Source organism: Hakea prostrata, chromosome 10 (assembly GCF_041222555.1).
Source record: "Hakea prostrata isolate BN-2017 chromosome 10, UWA_Hpros_2, whole genome shotgun sequence".
Lineage (NCBI taxonomy): Eukaryota > Viridiplantae > Streptophyta > Magnoliopsida > Proteales > Proteaceae > Hakea > Hakea prostrata.
The window spans coordinates 14,272,205-14,291,887 of NC_142609.1; the positions used below are offsets into that span (position 1 = coordinate 14,272,205).

The 19,683-nt window shown below is 36.2% G+C and overlaps 1 protein-coding gene, 1 non-coding gene and 1 pseudogene across 8 annotated transcripts in view; all 3 read right to left on the bottom strand.

The window, feature by feature from the left end:
• The window catches only part of LOC149002060 (stomatal closure-related actin-binding protein 1-like), a 33,016-nt gene extending 21,567 nt beyond the window's left edge, over positions 1 to 11,449 (bottom strand). Inside the window, exons 1-6 of one of the 7 annotated variants that reach the window (XM_089138022.1) lie at positions 11,189 to 11,449; positions 10,722 to 10,827; positions 10,538 to 10,620; positions 10,133 to 10,431; positions 9,778 to 9,906; positions 8,262 to 8,354 (exon numbers count right to left, since the gene is read on the bottom strand). In XM_089138022.1, the coding sequence (XP_088994148.1) occupies positions 8,262 to 8,354; positions 9,778 to 9,906; positions 10,133 to 10,414 (504 nt within the window). In that variant the 5' untranslated portion in view covers positions 10,415 to 10,431; positions 10,538 to 10,620; positions 10,722 to 10,827; positions 11,189 to 11,449. Of the gene's footprint in view, positions 1 to 8,261; positions 8,355 to 9,777; positions 9,907 to 10,132; positions 10,432 to 10,514; positions 10,621 to 10,721; positions 10,866 to 11,184 lie in introns of all 7 variants that reach the window. The other 6 variants (XM_089138020.1, XM_089138021.1, XM_089138016.1 and 3 more) reach the window with 6 other exon arrangements.
• On the bottom strand, positions 564 to 8,241 carry LOC149002061 (tobamovirus multiplication protein 2A pseudogene; annotated as a pseudogene).
• On the bottom strand, positions 6,171 to 6,259 carry LOC149002062 (small nucleolar RNA snR60/Z15/Z230/Z193/J17). Its single transcript, XR_016170557.1, has one exon. It is a non-coding gene; the product is annotated as a small nucleolar RNA snR60/Z15/Z230/Z193/J17 (small nucleolar RNA).
• Positions 11,450 to 19,683: the final 8,234 nt, after the last annotated feature.

The window sequence follows — 19,683 nt, forward strand, 5'->3', positions numbered from 1 at the left end:
CTTTAATAGCATGAAATGGTACTAGCTTGTTAATTTTACACATTCCACCAACAATTACAGATGCCACCAGGACCCTTATGTTGCAAAATTTGGGCGAAGTAAGGTGCTACAAAGCTCAGGAAGGTGAAAAGGACCAGAAGAGCTGATGAAGATAGATCATAAAAGTGGGCTTACTTTAGGTTGGTTGTGATAAGACCCTTGAATTGAACCCAATTACTCATCGACGCGCAAAGACCTGCAATGTGTGATTTCCACTGGACCACAAACCCACACACCCTGCAACTCAAATGGCAAACAGAGCTCAAGAAGTCTGAAAACAGAACTCTTCTTGTTTAATTTAGTCACTAAATGAACTCGTTGCATTACAACAATTAAACTAGATTCAAACTGCAATACATGAACTCTCTAACTTGAGTAGTGAGTGGACACTCAAATTACCCCTACCGAGGGTCTTCCCCTTGCAAGCAAGCTTGCCCTATGCAAAACCCTGCCCAATCCCCCCCCCCACCTCTCTCTCTTCCCCCCCATTTCCCCTAATATACCCAGCCCAATGCCTCAAGACAAATCCTAACCCACCCCTTTTAACCTAAGCCATATTCTATGAAGATTCCCAGCAAGCCAGTAGTTGCTCCCCAATGAGTCCCTGCAACATGTCCTTGCTCTTGATTTTGTCCCCCACATGGTTGGGTGCAAATGATCCCCTACAAATTAATGTCTTAACAATAGTTGCTCCCTTCAGTTTCACCTTGCCCTCAAGGTGACATCATCGAACTAGGTTCTTCAAATTAAAGGCTTCAGGCACTAAACCATCGACCCACTGCACAATCTTTTCAGCCCCAAAAGCTTCTAGAGCCTCAGTATCGGCCATGTAAGGCAAGCAAAGCATGCCAACAATTAATTCAAGACTGATCATGAAACGTATCTCTTCCTCAAGAGCATCCTGGTGAAAGGAATACTTGTTTGGATCATTTGCATTGTATGTGAACTCTGAATCTCTGATGTATCAAGCCCATAGTTTTCCCTCATCCAGATACTCCAAGCATCATTCCTGCTTGAACAAGAATCAAGATAGGGACCTATAAGCACTCTTATGGCTGGAACCCCTTTCCAGTCTATTAAGGGTTGCCAAACTCCGGGATAGAGCCAAGGTACTTATCATCATGATCATAGTTGGCAGGGTTGTTTGCTGTTCTCACAGTCAAAGCGAACATGAATACCAGAGACACCAATCCAACAGCTCCAACAACAAATCATTTTGCAATTTTCTAATGCTATTCTAGGAAATCATGGATCATATCAAAGTCTCCAATTTTTTCAGTTGGACGCACATCTTCCAGCTTTTGTTCAAAAATATAAAAGCAGCAGACCCAGCTCTGCCAATGTCAAGAAGATCGCCAACACAGAATAACAAGACAGGCGGCATCCATGCCTTGTTACAGCTCCAATGCAACCAAAACAAGATATAACAAAGAGAATAACTCCAATATCAATAAATAAGTACATAAACCTGGAGAAATCATCATTGCCAATGATCCCTCCATGGTCATAGTTGACAGCAAGATGGAGCTTGGCTGCTGTTGGAATCCTCACCACCATGTTCGCCACTGCCATCAACTTCTGGTGGCCCTGGTAGGTTTCCATCTCGGTAGAAACCCCAGCACGAGATGCAAATGTAGAAGACGATGGTCCGGTCAATTTGAGTTTGGCTGGACCGTGGTCGTAGTTAGACTTCAATTCGAACAGGTCCTAAGTTGGACCTTCATTTGTTTACTTTAGCTAGACCCAAGTGATTCTACCACTTGGCTGGGCTTTGAGTTAATGCTATGGGCTGGGTCCCTTAGGATTTCTAGTCATGCAATTTTTTGCCTCCATGAGTTGGCCAAGTCCCTCATTTGTCCCAATCTAGTAGCCCAAATAGTCAACCTTCTACCCTATGACAAGCTTCCCACCTCCCACTTTGTAGTCTGTGGCGGTGCCTGCAATTGCTCTCCAGCACAAGGAAGGTAGCCCTGCTCCCTCTTCTCTTCTTAGTTTGACGTGGGTTTAGCATTGTTTACCTCTATGAGCATCAACAATTTACAGGCTTCCTCACCGTTCTTCCTCTTCGACAGGTAAGCTCTCAATTCTTCCTTGGAACTCTTTATGGGCCTTTTCTCTCTCTCTCTCTATTTGTTGGGTGAGGGTTCCTAGTCTGGATTCCATTGTCACCATCTGATCCTACAACCCACACACCACCGACTATTTTGTCAACCCTGGCCTCCATTCAGTTGCAGAACATTTCCTGGACCAACACACTGATACCAGTTGATAAGACCTTGACCCTGCAATTTCCATTAAACCACACACACACACACCCTGTAACTCCAATGGAAACACAGCTCAAGAAGTCTGAAAAGGGATCTCTTCTTGTTTAATTTAGTCACTAAATGAATACACTGCATTACAGCCATTAAACTAGATTCGAATTGCAATACACAACATCTCCAACCTGAGTACTTACTCAAATTACCCCTAACTGAGGGTCTTCTCCTCCCGCAAGCAAGCTTGCCCACACAAAGCACTGCCCAATCCCCCTTCCCTCCCTCTTCAACCTCTTTCCCCTAATATACCAAACCCAATGCCTTAACACAAATAATAACTAACCCCTTTCCACCTCAGCCATACCCTCTAAAGATTCCCAACCAGTAGTTGATCCCAATTAGTCCCTGCCACATGTCGGTGGAAATAATTCCCAACACATTGGTGCGTTGAATAGGGCCAATGGATTTCCATTGTAATAAGGCACTCTAATGGGTAGGACTAGGAGTCTTGGAGTAAAGGGTTTATGAGTTAATCAAGTTGGGTTTTTCCTAGAGGTCTGGTTCACTCCTTTTTATTGTAAAGCTTATCTTGGTTTGAGATTAAATTAATCCAAGCTGGGTTGTTCCTCTTCTCTTATTGGCTAGGCAATGTAGTAGGTTAATTTCGAGCTTTTCCATAGATTAGATGATGAAAGTTCAAATTTCTTATTGGATGAATGTGACAGCCCTCTCTTAAGTCTTGATAAGATAATAGGATTATTGGATAAGCCAGATATACCTCTAAGGGCCTTCAAGCCAACATAATGGTATGAAGAAACTCAGATGTTCAGTTACTGAATTTGGTTTTGTTAATTTACTTCAAACCTACCAATGTGCATTCAATAGTTAACTGGTGGATTCTGTGTGCTCTTGATGTCCCAATGAAAACTAAGATGTTTCCCTTGGTGCAAATGTGGATTCTAATGCATCAAAAATATGCAGGCCATAGATGCATCGCCAAGGCACCGCTTAATTGTCCAAGTGAATGTATGGAGACCTAGGTTGCCGCACCTTATTATACCATGACTTGCACTATAATAATTGGTATCAAACCGGAAGCTAGCACTTATTTATACTAAATATCATTTAAGTAAGTGGTTTTATATACTTTTTTGTTTCATTTACTTAAATACTGTTCATAAATAAGCAAACAACCCCTATTCAGAGCCAGGAAAAAAAAGATAAATGCCATATTCCAACTGATAAAATGTCAACCCCCAATTCAAGAACAAAGACTAGATTTTTGGCAATAGATAAAATTTTCAACTTCCTAACTAATCTTAATATGATAAATATTACAGAAAACAAAAAATGCAATAACATATTCATTTGTTCCAATATTATTTAAATTAAAAAAATAAAAAACTGTTTAGAGTAATTTTGAGCACAAATAAGGTTTAAACAGATATAACTCCTTCAGTATAAACCAGACCTAAACAATCATGGATTTGTTGGAAAGCTTGTTGTGCTCTGCCAAGTACATAAAGTCATGAAAAAAAATGCCCCTGATATCTCATATGCATCTAGTTGTTTAGAATGAAATCAAATTGTATTACTTTCATATACACATTTCTGGAAATCACCAATTTCCAGGGAAGTTAACACGATATTAACAACTCTGCCTTTTCACCCTGCCTGGAATCCTAAGAAGACTTAACAATTCTTTTCGTATAGGATTCAACTCTTTAAAGTAGTTGCCTATAAGCATAAAACAACTACAAAGAGTTTCACAAATTTTCAGATGCTGAGAGACTTCTGAAAAATTAAAAAGCTAGTAATTTCTCCAAACCAAAATTGGATATCAATATGGTACACATACTTCCTAGACCTGCTTACCAAGCCATGAATGATACACTGTTAAATCCATATTGAGAAGTTCGATTTTTGTTTCAATGGGATTATGGCTCACAGATCATGCTATTTGGACCATTACTCATCAAAACTAGGGTTTGTCTAGCTTAATTTTGACTCATGCAGAAGAAAAATTAAGGAAGCAACAGCTTTCAAAGATGTTTAACCAGGAAAAGTATGTTTGCCATGTTATTAAGCCAAAGAATTGAGTTCTGTGAAAGTAATGTCAACCTCATTTAGCGCTCTCAGCTTTCTTCAATTCCAAAAACAAAATTAAGGAATCACAAGGAAAGGAAATAAAGTGAAAGAACAATTCAGATGGGACTGTAAAGGTGTCAATGGGAACAGTCGTACATAGAAATTCATTTCCTTTAGTGATGGATATGAACGCTTTGCCAGGCAGTAGGGGAAATACATTCTGATGCAGGTCCAGCAGATAATTAGACCCTTTTCCCTAAGAATAAGCCTAAGGTTCGGTTATCTAGGATTTGACCCCTTTGTTCTATGGGTTTACTTGGTAAGACCCCCCTATATGCCTAAAACATAAGTATAAAGGTGGCACAGAGTCAGAATATCAGTCTAATTAAGCTGTTACTTTGGTCTGTTTTAGATGTTATGTGACCCCTTAAAGGTCACATGAGGTAATTGGATAGTAATTAGGGTTAGAGTTCTATTTTGTTCTGAGTTAGTTTTAGAGATAGCATAAAGTGAGGAATTAGTTATTCTTATTAACTAAGAGGGGTTAACAATGGGCTCTCAAAGCCGCCTATTTAAACCCCAAGCAAAGTCAGACTTGAATATAGAATTTTGAATTCCTCCTGAGCTCTATGCTTGGCTGCTGCCTGCTTCTCTGGGTTTGAATCTTGTGATTAGTGTTGGACATTCATGTAGTATTTCCATGGTGGTCCAAAAGTCCAGGAGGAGGATTGGTGTTAGAGATTTGGAACCTTAGTTCCTGATTTGACTGTCAAAGTCATCAAAGAAGATCTTCCACACAAGTTGCTGCTTGGGAAGTACTTGGTAAGGAGATCTGATCATTCTCAACCCCCCATCCTCTTTTCTGTTTTCACCTTTGGTAATCCTCATTCACAGGAAACCAACCCAGGGCCTAATTAACCAATGAAATTCATCCAAAAACATGTTAAAGCCTTTCATAATTCACCCCTTCATTCGATCCTAGCTGCTGCCCAAGAATTCCATTAAACCCTAAGGCCCAGATATCTTTGAAGTTTTTAGGGTAATTTTCATATGGACCCCCTAAGGTTTGGTCTATGTCATTTTTAGTTCAAATAGATGGACACTTTGCATCTGCCTCCCCTGAGGAATTCAATAAGATCAATTAAGGACAATTTGTGATTTTTATGACCAAAATACCCTCACATCTATTCTACCGTAAGATTTTAGACACATGGATCATTCCAATCGGATGAACATAAATCCATCTGAAAATATACACATTTCTAAGTCCCCAATTCTCTCTCATCTCCTTCATCCGCCATCCTCTGCCATTTTTCCTCTTCAACTCCGGTGACAATTCAACTCCATGGAAGTTCATCCGAGCTTCTCAGATTTCTGAAGATAGCAAGGATTAGCTGCCATCCTACCGATTAGTTTTCTTCTTTTTTTCTTTTATTTCGTCTGCTTTGAGATCTTCGGCAGCACAATCTAACTTGATTTTTTTCTCTGTTCTCGGAACGGTTCAAATTCTCTCAAACAGAACTCTAAATATAGACCAAACTGATTCTAGAGACCACCAATCAAACACCGACTGATTACAGTCAGCCTAAAAGAGATTGCCAGATCGAATCCTCCAATGTATTGCGTAAGAGAATCCATAAAACACTGAACTAGAACTATGTAAAAACCCTAATAAAAAAAATTCCGTCAAAATCCAACAAATCGACTCATGCTATCAAATGCTTTTAATTTTGGAAAAAGGAAAAGTCGATTTCAATGAAGATTATCAAGATCTAAAACAGGAAGAGCCATCAGATAGGAGCAAAAGACTTGCATTGTAATTAGGGATAATCATCTGAACTATGCGATATGTAAATCTTCACGCGACTCTTTCAGAGAGTTAAATTAAAGGTGAAAAAATAATTTGAAGCAATAGAAAACTAAAATCCAAGAAACAAGCCTTAGAAGGAAGGCAGTAACTAGTGTTTGTATCACTGATCTTCAACTGTAAATTCAACTATCGCCGGAGTTGAAGAGGAAAAATGGCAGAGATGGCGGATGAAGGAGATGAGAGAGAATTGGGGACTTAGAAATGTGTATTTTTTTCATATGGATTTATGTTCATCCGATTAGAATTATCCACATGTCTAAAATCTTACGGTAGAATAGATGTGAGGGTATTTTGGTCATAAAAACCACAAATTGTCCTTAATTGATCTTATTGAATACCTCAAGGGTCCAGATGAAAATTACCCAAGTTTTTAAACTCAAACAAGCTGCTGTTTTGAAAGAATGCAACTACCTTCTAATAGGACATACACAAGGTATTTTTAGCAAGATCTCTGTCTAACCAAACCTAGCTATTAAAACCTGCTCAAATTTTAATCAAATCTTATATTAACCTTAAGAGAGACTGGATCAAAGTTTCACACCAATTCACCAAGCCGATTGCCTGAAATTATCCTATTACAACTAGGAGTCCTCCACAACTCCAGATTTAACAATCTGATCTAGTAGTAACCTTCAGCATATACTTTCCTTGACATTAACTTGATATAGTCCATCACCAACCCTAACCCTAACCCTAACCCTAACCCTAACCCTAACCAAATGGGCCCCACAACCTGGTTTAGTTGTAACCTTCAGCTTATATTCTCTTCCACATTAACTTGGCATAACCCCCACCATTAGCCATTTAGCCCTGACCTAACCTAACCCTAACCCTCAAGTGGGCCTGTTCTGAGTTTTGGCCCATTAAGATTTGCTGGTTTATTAAAGATCCTGGGACTGGCTATGTAGTCGATCTCCTATCAATCTAGGAATACATTATATTCAGAGGGTTTTATAACTGGCAAAGAGATGGTAAAAACCACCATTCAGATATTTCAATGATGAATGCAGAAAAAGAATATTAAAGAGGATATAGACATATCAGCAATAAAAGAATGTTATGTTAACTAGAATATACAAAATTATCAATCTCATAGATAATCATTAATCATGCATAACTTTGAGATTTCCATTTAAAGGCTGATTTAATATGATTCCTATTTCAATTACAATGTGTGTTTTTACTACAGGAATTGTTTGATGTGATTTTTGTACCTCTAGAAAATTCAATAGAATAGAAATTCTAAATAGCAGAGTTATTTCAATTTTGAAATTGGATTTGACTTCACTTGCGCTCTTTAACAAGGACATGATTATTCTGATTGGTGAAGTAATAATTTTATGCTTAACATAAAACACCACCTTCTTCGCCTAATGTTCTCACTACCACCAGCCATCCCCCACCGTCACTGCCACCCTCCCAGAAATACAGGGAATTTATTGTTAGAAATTGACCCCCTTTTTTTTCTTTTCTTTTTTTAATCTTGAAATGTTTTAGAAAGATATAAACGTAACAATATCAATTTCTTGACTATTTCACGAAACCAATCTGAAATAAAAATAAAAACCATACCAGATCTAGCCTTAGAGAGAACCAGTATAATCTTTGAAAGAAATTTATCACTGGGGCAAACTTGAATGATAAAAAGGGGGAAAAAATGTATGTAAAAAGAAGAAGACGTGGGTCTCATGTCAAACTAAATAACATTTTTTCTCCATTCCCCTCTCTTTCCCACACAGTTCTAACAAAAATGGTGGGACTTTGAAGAAGAGTGGGGTGAGAAAATAGGTTTGCCACCTTGGCCAACAGTTTTATTTTTTAATGTGTAGGTCGTCAGGTAGTTTCCAACCCCAATAACCAAACAATCAGCCTTATGGTATTCCATGAAAAAGTATCAATTTTTTGCAACCCAATTTTCTCTTGCAAACAAACAGTCTGTGAATATCCCAGATATTTTTTTTTTTCTTTTTTTTGGGTGGGGGGGGGGGGAGCCATGAGATTACCTGTTTCAGAAAATTTGCTAGCTTTTTCACTTCAGACTTATCTTGAATTAGCTCTCCTTCTCTACGAGTCAATTGTACTGCTAAAGCCTCGACCTGTACATGTTTCAAATTTATTCACATACTAAAGCTGAAAAAAGAATACAACACCGGATACAATGATGAGCTGAGAATGAAAATCAGTATAATCAAATAAACTGACAAAAGAAATATTTCATTCCAAAAATATTATAGTTATATATTTTTTGAATGCTTTAAGAGCTAATAAATACAACAAATTTTAAAAATGCTGGTACTCACTTTGGAAGAAGTGAAGTGAAAGCCAACATGAAGTGAAAATATTTGGATTGTTTAGGGTTAAGAGCACACATGACTTCAAAAAGATGATAAACCACAAGTTATGCTTCTGAAATCAATTATTTGGATAAGGCTTGGTTGCATTAACTCGATTGCCACTGCACTGGTAGTTCAATGATGGATGAAAGCTTGAAGTTTTCTGTATAGGGTTACCAGTATTCATATTAAAAAAACACTCAAGCTCTCTAAACCAGTTTTAAAATTTGAGGAATCAGAGGACAGGATCATATACCCAGCCCCATAAATTTTGATCACGCTTAATTGACTTTAGTGAAGTTGAATCCAGTTTACAACTAAAATTGTCAACGGCTGAACCCTTTTCCTGGAGCTTCTTAGATACCTTAAGTATCCACTCCCCATTACCAAAAAGTAGCATCCCAACTTTTGTTGTAATTTAGTGTGGGAAGAACTTATATCTCAAAATTATCATAGAGACACTAAAGTATTCTTTGTATGCTTTCGAGGAAAGTATACCAAGAAACATTAAAGCACGTGTATTATTAAACAAGTAGCATCTAAGCACATATTATGTATTGCAACCAAAATCAAGTTTATTACAAAATATCGATAGTCATACAAATTTTTTAGCAATACATAGTCCAACATTGCCACAATTTAAGCATTTTTTTTGTTTAAAAAAAGAAGAAGAAGAAGAAGAACGGAGATTATCTGCTCATATCTACAGGCTTTGGGATTCTGAACAAGATATACAGGTAATTAAATTGTATTTGCAATTGACTAAAAAGAGAATGTCTCATGTAGAAGCACTCCTATGGCTATACAGTATCACCCACTATTTACATTTGGAGGAAATGTATTAAAGCATTGACCGCTTGAGTGCCACAGAAGCCTTCCAACTTTGAGCTATTTGGGAACTTAGAATTAAGTTTCATAAGTAGCATCAATAACCTATTTCCAGTATTTATTCTTGTTGAAATATAACAAGATCAGTATGACCTTAAACATTTCTTGGAAACGTTGACTAGAAATTACTTGAATTTGAAATAGAACAACTTATTCTGTCAACAGAATGGATGACAATCTCATTGAAAATAATATTTCCAAAAATTAAAGAACAAAATCCCAACTTCATGTGCTTCATTAGGAATGTAGGATATACAAAGCAACCAACTATTACAGGAACAAGAACAGAAAAATGTACCATGGAGATAGCTTCCTCAACATCATCTTTGTTTCGACCTGCCACACGCCCTCTCAAGGATTCCAAAGCATCTCTAAGCTTCTTCAGAAGTACATGTTTTTCCAATGAAGCTGCTTCTCTGTGCCTAGCCTGAAATTCCATGAAAGACCAAAGCACACATTTTGAGTCTAGACCAAATCCCAAGAAAGATATAAAAAAATTTTACTTACTCCTAATGCCAAAAAGGAGAAAAGAGAATAAAATAGCATCATTTGTATCAGAAGAATCTCAACTTAGAATATGTTCAAATTTAAATGGTACTTCAAAACCAACAACAGAACCCAAAAAGATGTTTTCAAATTTAGCGCGCACAAACCTCATCAGATAATTTAGCAGCAGCAGCCAAACCCTTCTCAAATTTACTCGCAAGGTCGCGAACTGACATACGTTTTTGCTGCTCTATCAGCTGGGCAGTCTCCCGTGCAACCACATCTTTCATGGACGGCATCTCCCGTCCCTCCTTTGTGTCTAAAATTCGATTGTTTGCACCAATTTTATAATTAGGAAACCGATTAGAAGGAAAGGTCACGTCGGCTGCGACCGACGGGACTGCATCCTTCTGCATTGTATCTCCAAAATCACGACTTATCCTCGTCATTTTTCCGATTTAATCCTCTGCTTGTCACAGAATGCATCAACAATGATGAAAACCATAAGTTCGACAATCCTAACTAAAATAAAATAAAATAAGAACTAACCAAATTTCATGGCAAGGGGCAACCTCACAGCATAGAATCAGTGGTCGGTCAGCAGTCCTTTCAACCTTCAACAAACAATATACAATCATCAAACTGCAACTAATACCTATCAAGTATCACCACAGACTTTCAATTTAATCAGCATTTCTTGAATAGGCAATGAGAAATCAAACTACAACTTATACACTATCAATCTAAAAATCTTACCGTGTAAGTTACATGAGATGCAAAAGAAGAATCAGAATTTAAAGTTTACTCGGACACAGGATTTATCAAAGGACCGCGTAGTGAATTTTCAGCACTAACTTCTGACCTACATTCTTCAACAGGCAACCAATTATCCTGTTTCCCCTGAAAGCCGCACATCCAAAAAATAATCACAGTAAAATTCACCTAAATACAAACAGAAAACTCTCTATCTTCTGAACTGCACGGTACAAAACAAAACACAACAAAGACAGCAAAACAGAGAAAAAGCAGTCATCACCAGTATCTCTACACTAAAAGGAGGAAATTTAACCAAAAATAGTCAGAGCTACAAGGTAAGCTCCCAAAAGAAGAAAAAGCTAAAACCCTAGCTCATGGATTCTAGAAAGAGATAGAATAACCCAAAAACCAGGAAACAAGAACAGACGAAAAAAGTTAAACAAAGCAAGGAAGGAAAAATCACCTACAGATCATGAAGCAAAACTATTAATCCAAAAAAAAAAGGATTAATTTTTTGTAGTCTGAGTCAGATTATCTTAGGGATAGAAAGAGAGCTCGATCATCTTCTGCAAAAAAAGGCTTGGAAGACTCTGTTTTTGGAATGAGAAGGAAAAAGAGAGAAGAGAAAATGAGAAGAAGGAGAGAGAAGGCTTTAAACAACAGAGAAAAGAGAAGCAGCGAATGATGTTTACTTTTTCAAAAGGAACGGAAAAGAAAAGCCGCCCGAAGCGTTCTTCTCTCTCCACTTGAATATTCTACTTTGTTTGTTATATATATTTAATAAATAAATAACTTGATAAACTAAAAAAGCGAAAAATGTAGCCACCTCGTCCTTCCAGTTTTAAATGTAAATACTCTTGGTGGGCCCACCTCGTCCTTTTGCTTTTGTTTCTGGTTGGACCACCCTGTTCATGCCACACTAATTTACGAAAATACCATTGATGAATAATAAGGCTGTTGGGTCGGATCCATTATATGGACCCCATGTAAGCGTTACAGAGTGAGTGTGGATCCTCTCCAACTCCTTGAGGCCAACATCATATAGGTCAGGGTGGGCCCAGTACTCAAGCTTTTGAGCTAGGGCAAGGTTGTCAGTTCGCCATGTCGGAGGTTCAGAATTGGGGTCTTGCTTGGTCCTGCGTAGGACCATCAAGCCAAACATTTCAAGTAGTCGGATCAAAATTCAACGGTTAAGATCAAAACCCCGATCGAAATCTCGGCTTAATAGTTAATGAGAATGACCCAATCTTTTTCCAATAATTGGACGTTGGGTTTGAGTATGGCTTATATAATGTGGATCTATACATCCGTGCCTAACATTAGGGAGAATCCATGCTATTAAGAACCTAGTCAAAAATTCACAAAATGATATATTTTATTCAAACTTATATGTATTAAGGAGCAATTGTTAGTTTATGACAAGTTTTCATGCTTGAGATACGAATAATAATCTTAATTTCTTGGGTTGTTTCGGTTACAAAGGCCAATGCTTCATAATATGAGGTTAGTGTTTGAATCTTCTTGGGTGTACGAACAAAGTCTCGTTGTATATTTAAGTAATTATGTAAAGGCATCTCCTTAAGGATGTCGTTGAGGTGTATCAAGCTAGTTGAGACAAACCATAGTTCCAATATATACATATGTGTGTATATGTGTGTGTTTTGAATGTGAATAGCTTGGCATACACTTAAGGAACTTATACTTAAAGAGGTTATACATAACTCTCTTACAAGTGATCTCACAATTGAATTTTTCAAGATCAAGTTGTAGTAGAGTCAAAATTTGAAAATCTGTCATATCTCTGAAGAGAAAGAAACGTAAATTTTCAGTAGCCATAGGTCGTTTGTGCATCCTCTCCTTACAATGATTTTCGAACATTACAGATGCCCAGAATTCAACCAAAATGTAGGCATAGTTTAAAGTATCAGATGACATGATATGATTTGATATGCGTGTCCATGTTAAATACAACTAAACATATCGAGACATCTTTAAAAAAAAAAAGGTGTATATCAAATTGCACTCAAATGTATTGATTAGTATAATACAATACTCGATATGAGATAATACATTGTGAATATCCTAGCACAGGATTGGATTCAACCACTCACTTGACTAGTCTTTATTGGACAAAAATGACCCAATTAATGGCCAGTTTTGCTTTGTGGGTGGGGAAGCAGAGGATTTTTTTTTGTCAAACACTAAAATTTGTATTAATTGAAAGCATACAAACCAGCGGAAGCGGAGGTTACAAGGGCCTGGAGATGAACAGAAAAAAAGAGTTCACGATAAAGACATTCTTGATTTTCATTAAAAAATAAAAAATAAAGATATTCTTGTTATAAATAATATTTATTATGGATGTCCATTACCCCAAAGAGATTGTACTTCCAATTGAAGATCTCAATTACCTCATGATGCAATATTGGTGAAGATCACAACAATCTCATTCACATATTGGCGTCATATTTCCATTCTATGCCCTTCTATCTTGGGCGGCATCTTCTTTCCATATCGATATCTTTTGTGTCGAATCATATATTGTATTTCCATTCGGTGTGCTCGTTCTACTTATATGTTGCCTCAATCATGAATTAGTTGATTGAACTCATCTTGTCTTTCTTCTTTGTATCTAATATATTTTCTCTTTATTTTATAACGTTTCGCCGATTCGCTCAGCGTCCGCTCGTATTGCGTTTTGGGGCTGGACTATTTCATTATGTTTTCTATTCCAAGTGAAGAATGATTGACCTCCTGCCGTTTTGTACATGGAGTTTACTTTGTCCATCTTGAATGTAAGTGCATAATGATAAGGTATGTGTTTTATTGAATCTAAGAATCAATCAATAATAAGATATTATGTTGCTTTAACGATTATGGTTTTATTTATTGTATATAGTGGTTGCTAACTTTGCACCACAAATATTGTTAAATGCACCTGAAGTTGCAAGATTTGAAATTGCAAGATTTGAAGCGTAAATAAATACTTCTAGTTTTTGAAATTAATTCTCTTTTAAAATTTTAAGGAGAAAATATTATTCATGAAAATATCCACAAATTTTCAAGTTTCGATTTGTTGTTACAATAGTAATATTGTAAAATGAGTTTTAAGAAATACTCTGAATGATATCATGCCTATTTGTGGCTGAATAAAATAATGGACTATTAATGAAAAGTCATGAAGCTCGTCTTATTGGTTCTGTTCCATTCCCTGAAGTGAATGCAACAATTCATGATATGTCTGAAAGAAGGCAAAATTAAAATTATGGTCATGATTGTGGAAGAGGATGAGACAAAAACGAATAATTACCGTCATTATTATGGAAATAAATAAGAGAATAATAAGGATTCTCAATATAACAATTCAAGGAGTGAAGATAATATTTCTTACCGATGTGGTATGAAAGCTATTAGACATGTATCTTTATACTCCACAATATTTAATTAAGTTTTGTCAAGCCTTAATTAAATAAATAAAAAATAATGTGGAGATAAATTGAATTTTCCAAAATCATGATACTTGAGCAATTTTTGCCTATTAAAGTGATGATTTTAATGGCCTCACAAATACTACACATCTAGATGCTACAAACTCTTTTGAAGATAATAGTTGAAGATTTGATTATGTAATTCTTTTATCTTCAAATCTCATCTCATATGTTAGTTTATCTTAAATTTAATATTTTTCTTCTATAATTTTTTTATTGACTTTTATATATCTTTTAATATATTTTGTTTCATTTTGATGAAGAATGTGAATATTCTTTTATATGCTTGTGACGCATATTATCTGAGAGAAAAATATACATATTTCTCTTATTTGATGATGCGGAAGTTAATGTTCATATAAAATCGGTAGTACAACATTGATTGGAAGCTCGAAAGAGCTAATCTATTATTATCCGGGAGATAAAATTGGCTATGAATAATTCATTATTTTGTAGTAAGTCTCAAAGAAACTTATTAAGTTTCAAAGCTATTTGCCAAAATGATTATCAGATTGAGACTACAAATAATGATATAAGTAAATATCTATACAAAGGTATTAGATATTTCTCCCAATTTGTACTATACGAATATCGCATGGTTGAAACACATGCTTGGGTAAATCAAATGAACATTGATTCCAATAATTTTATTATTTGGCATGACCGGTTGGACCATACCGGATCAAGTATGATGCGAAAAATTATTGAAAATTCAATTGTCATCCATTGAAGAACCCGAAGATTCTTCAATTAAGTGAATTTTCTTGTATTGTTTATTCTCAAGAAATATTTATTATTAAATATTCACCAGCTAAAGTTGAGATTGAACATTCTACGTTTTTGAAACGTATAGAGGGTGAAATGTATGGGCCCATTCACCCATCATGTGGACCATTCAGATAATATATAATTTTAATAGATGCATCTATAAAGTGGTCACATGTATGTTCATTATGAACTCGCAATTTGGTATTTGCGAGATTGTTTGCTCAAATAATGAGATTAAGAGCATTATTTATAAATTATAAGATAAAGACAGTTTGTCTTGATAATCTTGGTGAATTTACATCTCGGGCTTTATGATTATTGTATAACAATTGAGATCACGGTTTGAATAGCTTTGTTACTCATGTTTATATCCAAAATGGTTTGGTAAAATTATTTATTAATTGTCTCCAATTAATTGCTAAACCATTGTTTATGAGAACAAAGCATCATTTGTATGCATGAGGCCAAAAGGTTGTCATAAATTCTCCCTATTACAATTGGCTTATGGTCAGAAGCCAAATATTTCTCATCTTAAAGTTTTTGGATGTACGGCTTACGTTCCAATTGCTCCACCACAGACACATAAGATGAGTCCCAAAATAAAGTTGGGAGTATATGTTGGATATAAATCTCCTTATATAATTCAATATATTGCTAAGGATAGGAGATTTATATAATGCAATACTTGCTAAGTATTATTTTGATGAATTAGTTTTTCCAACATGAGGGGAGAGAATAAGCAGTTGGAAAAAGAGATTGATTGTATGCATTATCATTATCTCATTAGATCCTCACCGAGCACTATGAATTTGAAGTTCAAAGGATAATGGAATAAATATTATAAATCAACTGCATTTTTCTGACTCTAAGAGTTACTAAATCTCATATTCCATTGTAAATGCTCCAATTAGAATTGATGTCCCGGGATAATCTATCAGTGCAAATGAAATTAAACCACGTTTAAAGCGTGGAAGATCAATCGGTTCCAAGGATAAAATCCTAGAAAATGAAAGGGAGCAAATGATCAAGATGGTCATAATATGGAGACAATTGATTATGAAGATCCCAGACATAACTTTCTATAAAACCCCGAAGAGGTTCAATGCCAAAATAATAAGAGATCTCATTAGTTATGTCATTGCAAAAAGATGGAACCAAAAAGATAAATTGTCACAACATTTTTGCATATTATGTTATTGTTGAAATAATACATCAGACGGGATCTTGAATATAAATTTGTTGATGAATATAAATCAAGAAATGATTGGCCAAATGTAGAGCGCAATTCAAGCATTGAATTCGCTTAAAATTAAAGTTTTTGGACCTATAGTCCAATATCCGAAGGTATAAGCCTGGGGTACAATTAGTTTTCTCAAAAATGAAATGAGAAAAGGAATAAATCGTGATATATAAGCATGAATTATGGCACAGAATTTTTGCGATGCCGGCATTGATTATTAAACATGTTCTCTTGTGGTGGATGCAATCACCTTCTATCTTATAAATCGCGTATGAAAATTTTGACATGCGTTATATATATTATATTTGTTTGTTTAGGGGGGGGGGGGGGGAGAAAAAAAAAAAAAAGAAGAAAGAAAAAAAAGTGAAGAGAAAAATTTAAATGTGGGTAGGGGGCAGAGAATAAAGAGGGTGGATGGTGGTGGGTGGTTGTATTAATAAAAAAAAAAATATTTTTTTTTTTTTTAAAAAAGGAGGGTTTTGAATAGTATATGAGATGATATTTATATAACCACGGTTTTTAGAAAGGTGGAAAGAACTTGAAGATGTTTTGTTTTGTTTGATGGGTTTGGAGATTCGTTTTCAATCACTTATTAGAGTTTTGAGGTTTTCACACCACACAACCAATAAGCCTTTTCCCAACTAAATGGGGTCGGCTACATGGATTCTTGCCCTCCAATCGATTCTGTTCAAGGCCATGCTAGATACAAGGCCTAAGCTATACATATCCTTTCTCACCACTTCTCCTAAGGTTATCTTAGGTCTACCCCTAGCTCTTCTAGTTCCTTCAATATGGATTATATCACTTCTCCGAGCAGGAGCATTTATAGGTCTCCGTTGAGCGTGCCGTGCCACCTCAAGCACTTTCTCTAAGCTTATCACTTATGGGAGCAACTCCCAGACCAACTCTAATATGATCGTTTCTTATCTTATCCATCCTAGTTTTGCCACTCATCCATCTTAGCATTCTCATTTCTGCTCCGAGTTTATCTATATGATTCTTTTTAACAGCCCAACACTCTGCACCGTACATCATAGCTGGTCGGACAACGGTCCTATAAAATTTTCCTTTAGCTTTAATGGAATACGCCGATCACATAAGACCCCGGATGCACCTCTCCACTTCATCCACCCTATTTTAATTCTTTGGGAAACCTCATCTTCTAAATCACCTCTTTTACTTATGATTGAACCTAGGTACCTAAAACAATCACTCTGAGGAATCTCTTTATCGTCAAGTATCACCACTTCATCATCTGCCCGATCATGACTAAAGTTACAAACTAGATATTCTGTCTTCGATCTACTAAGTTTAAAGCCTTTTGATTCCAAAGCTACTCTCCATGATTCTAATTTGGTATTAATCCCCACTTGGGTCTCATCAATCAACACAATATCATCCGCAAAAGCATACACCGGGGACCTCATCTTGAATGTCTTTGGTTAATTCATCCATTACCGGTGCAAATAGATATGGGCTTAAAGTTGACCCTTGATGTAGCCCAACTGTTATCGGGAATTCCTTACTTTGTCCCCCCACTTTTCTAACACTAGTCACCGAACCATCATACATATCCTTAACTATATCTACATATTTACTTGCAACACTTCTTTTCTCTAGTACTTGCCAAATTAACGCTCTAGGGACTCTATCATAAGCTTTTTCTAGGTCAATAAATACCATATGAAGGTCTTTCCTACATTTTCTATACCTTTCCATAAGTCTCCTAATTAAGTAAATAGCCTCCGTTGTAGATCTTCCCGGCATAAACCCAAATTGGTTCTCCGTAACTGTAGTTAAGTGTCTCAACCGGGTTTCAATTATTCTCTCCCATAATTTCATCGTATGGCTCATCAATTTAATGCCTCTATAGTTATTACAACTTTGAATATCTCCTTTATTTTTGTAAATTGGAACCACAACACTTCTCCTCCAATCATCTGGCATTTTCCCTGTGCTCATAATCTTATTAAACAACTTAGTCAACCAAACTAGTCCATGGGTTCCTAAGCTCTTCCATACTTCAATTGGGATTTCATCAGGACCTTGTGTCTTGCCGGTTTCATCCTCCTTAAAGCTTCTTTTACCTCGGACATCGAAATTCTACGTATATAAGTTCACACCGTGCCTTGGTGAAAAGTGTAATCGTCCGAAACATAAGTGCTTGAAGAATGCTCATTTAGTAAACTAGAGAAATAGGTTTCCCATCTTTTCTTAATATCCTCCTCACAAACTAATACTTTACCATCTCCATTTTTAATACATCTAACATGGTCAAGATCTCTACTCTTCCTATCCCTCATCTTAGCTATCTTATAAATAGATTTTTCCCCTTCCTTTGTGCCCAACTTATTGTATAACTCTTCATACTTTCTTTCCCTTGCTTTTCCCGCAATTTTCTTAGCTTCATTTCTATCTAACCTATACCTTTGAAGATCCTCAACATCCTTAGTTCTTTGCCATGTCTTAAAACTAGCCTTTTTATTCCTAATGGCGCTTGACCTCACTATCCCACCACCACGTCTCTCTATAAGATGGATCTTTCCTTTTGATTCACCTAGAACATCCTTAGCCACCTTCTTAATACACATAGCCATCTCATTCCACATTCATTGGTATCCCCTTTAAAATCCCATTTTCCTTGTTTGACTACTTCATTCGAGGATTTAGAGTACTCTCCTTTCAAATTCCACCATCTTATTCGGATAGTTTACCTTGACCTTTTATGTGTTCTTGGGACTAAGCACATATCCAAGACCACAAGTCTATGTTGTGCGGTTAAGCTTTCCCCGTATCACCTTGCAATCCTTCACAACAATCTATCTCCTTCTAGTTGGAAAATCTATTTGGCTTCTATCTTGTCCACTTTTGAAAGTAATTAATGCTCATCTCTCTTTTTGAAGTAAGTATTTATAATAGATAGATCAGCTCAAATCCAAATTGAAATCCCCTCGTCATTCCTTTCTCCAAAACCATAACCTCCATGAACACTCTCATATCCTCTTTGATCTTTTCCAATATGTCCATTTAAATCACCTCCTATGATAATCTTTTCTCCTTGCATTTCTTCTAATCCCCCATATTTTCCCAAAATTCTAGCTTTAGACTTTCATCTAGTCCTACTTGGTCTTGCCAAATTATATTCTCAACTCTTTCTCCATTACAGCTTGATCATAATCCTATCACCCACTCTTTTAACATCCACCACATCATTTTTTAAATCTTTATCCACTATTATACCCACTCCATTTTTATTTGTTTTATCCCAGTATACCAAAGTTTAAAGTCATCCAACTCTTTGGCTTTTTACCCCTCCATCTAGTCTCTTGATGCAGCTACTTAATCCTTCTTCTCCTCATACATCTATCATTCTGCTCTTCCGTTAAATCCTTGTTCCAGATGCCAATCTAATCCTATGCTTATGGACTAGCTTCTTTACCCCCTCTCCACCACCCTTCCTACTTAT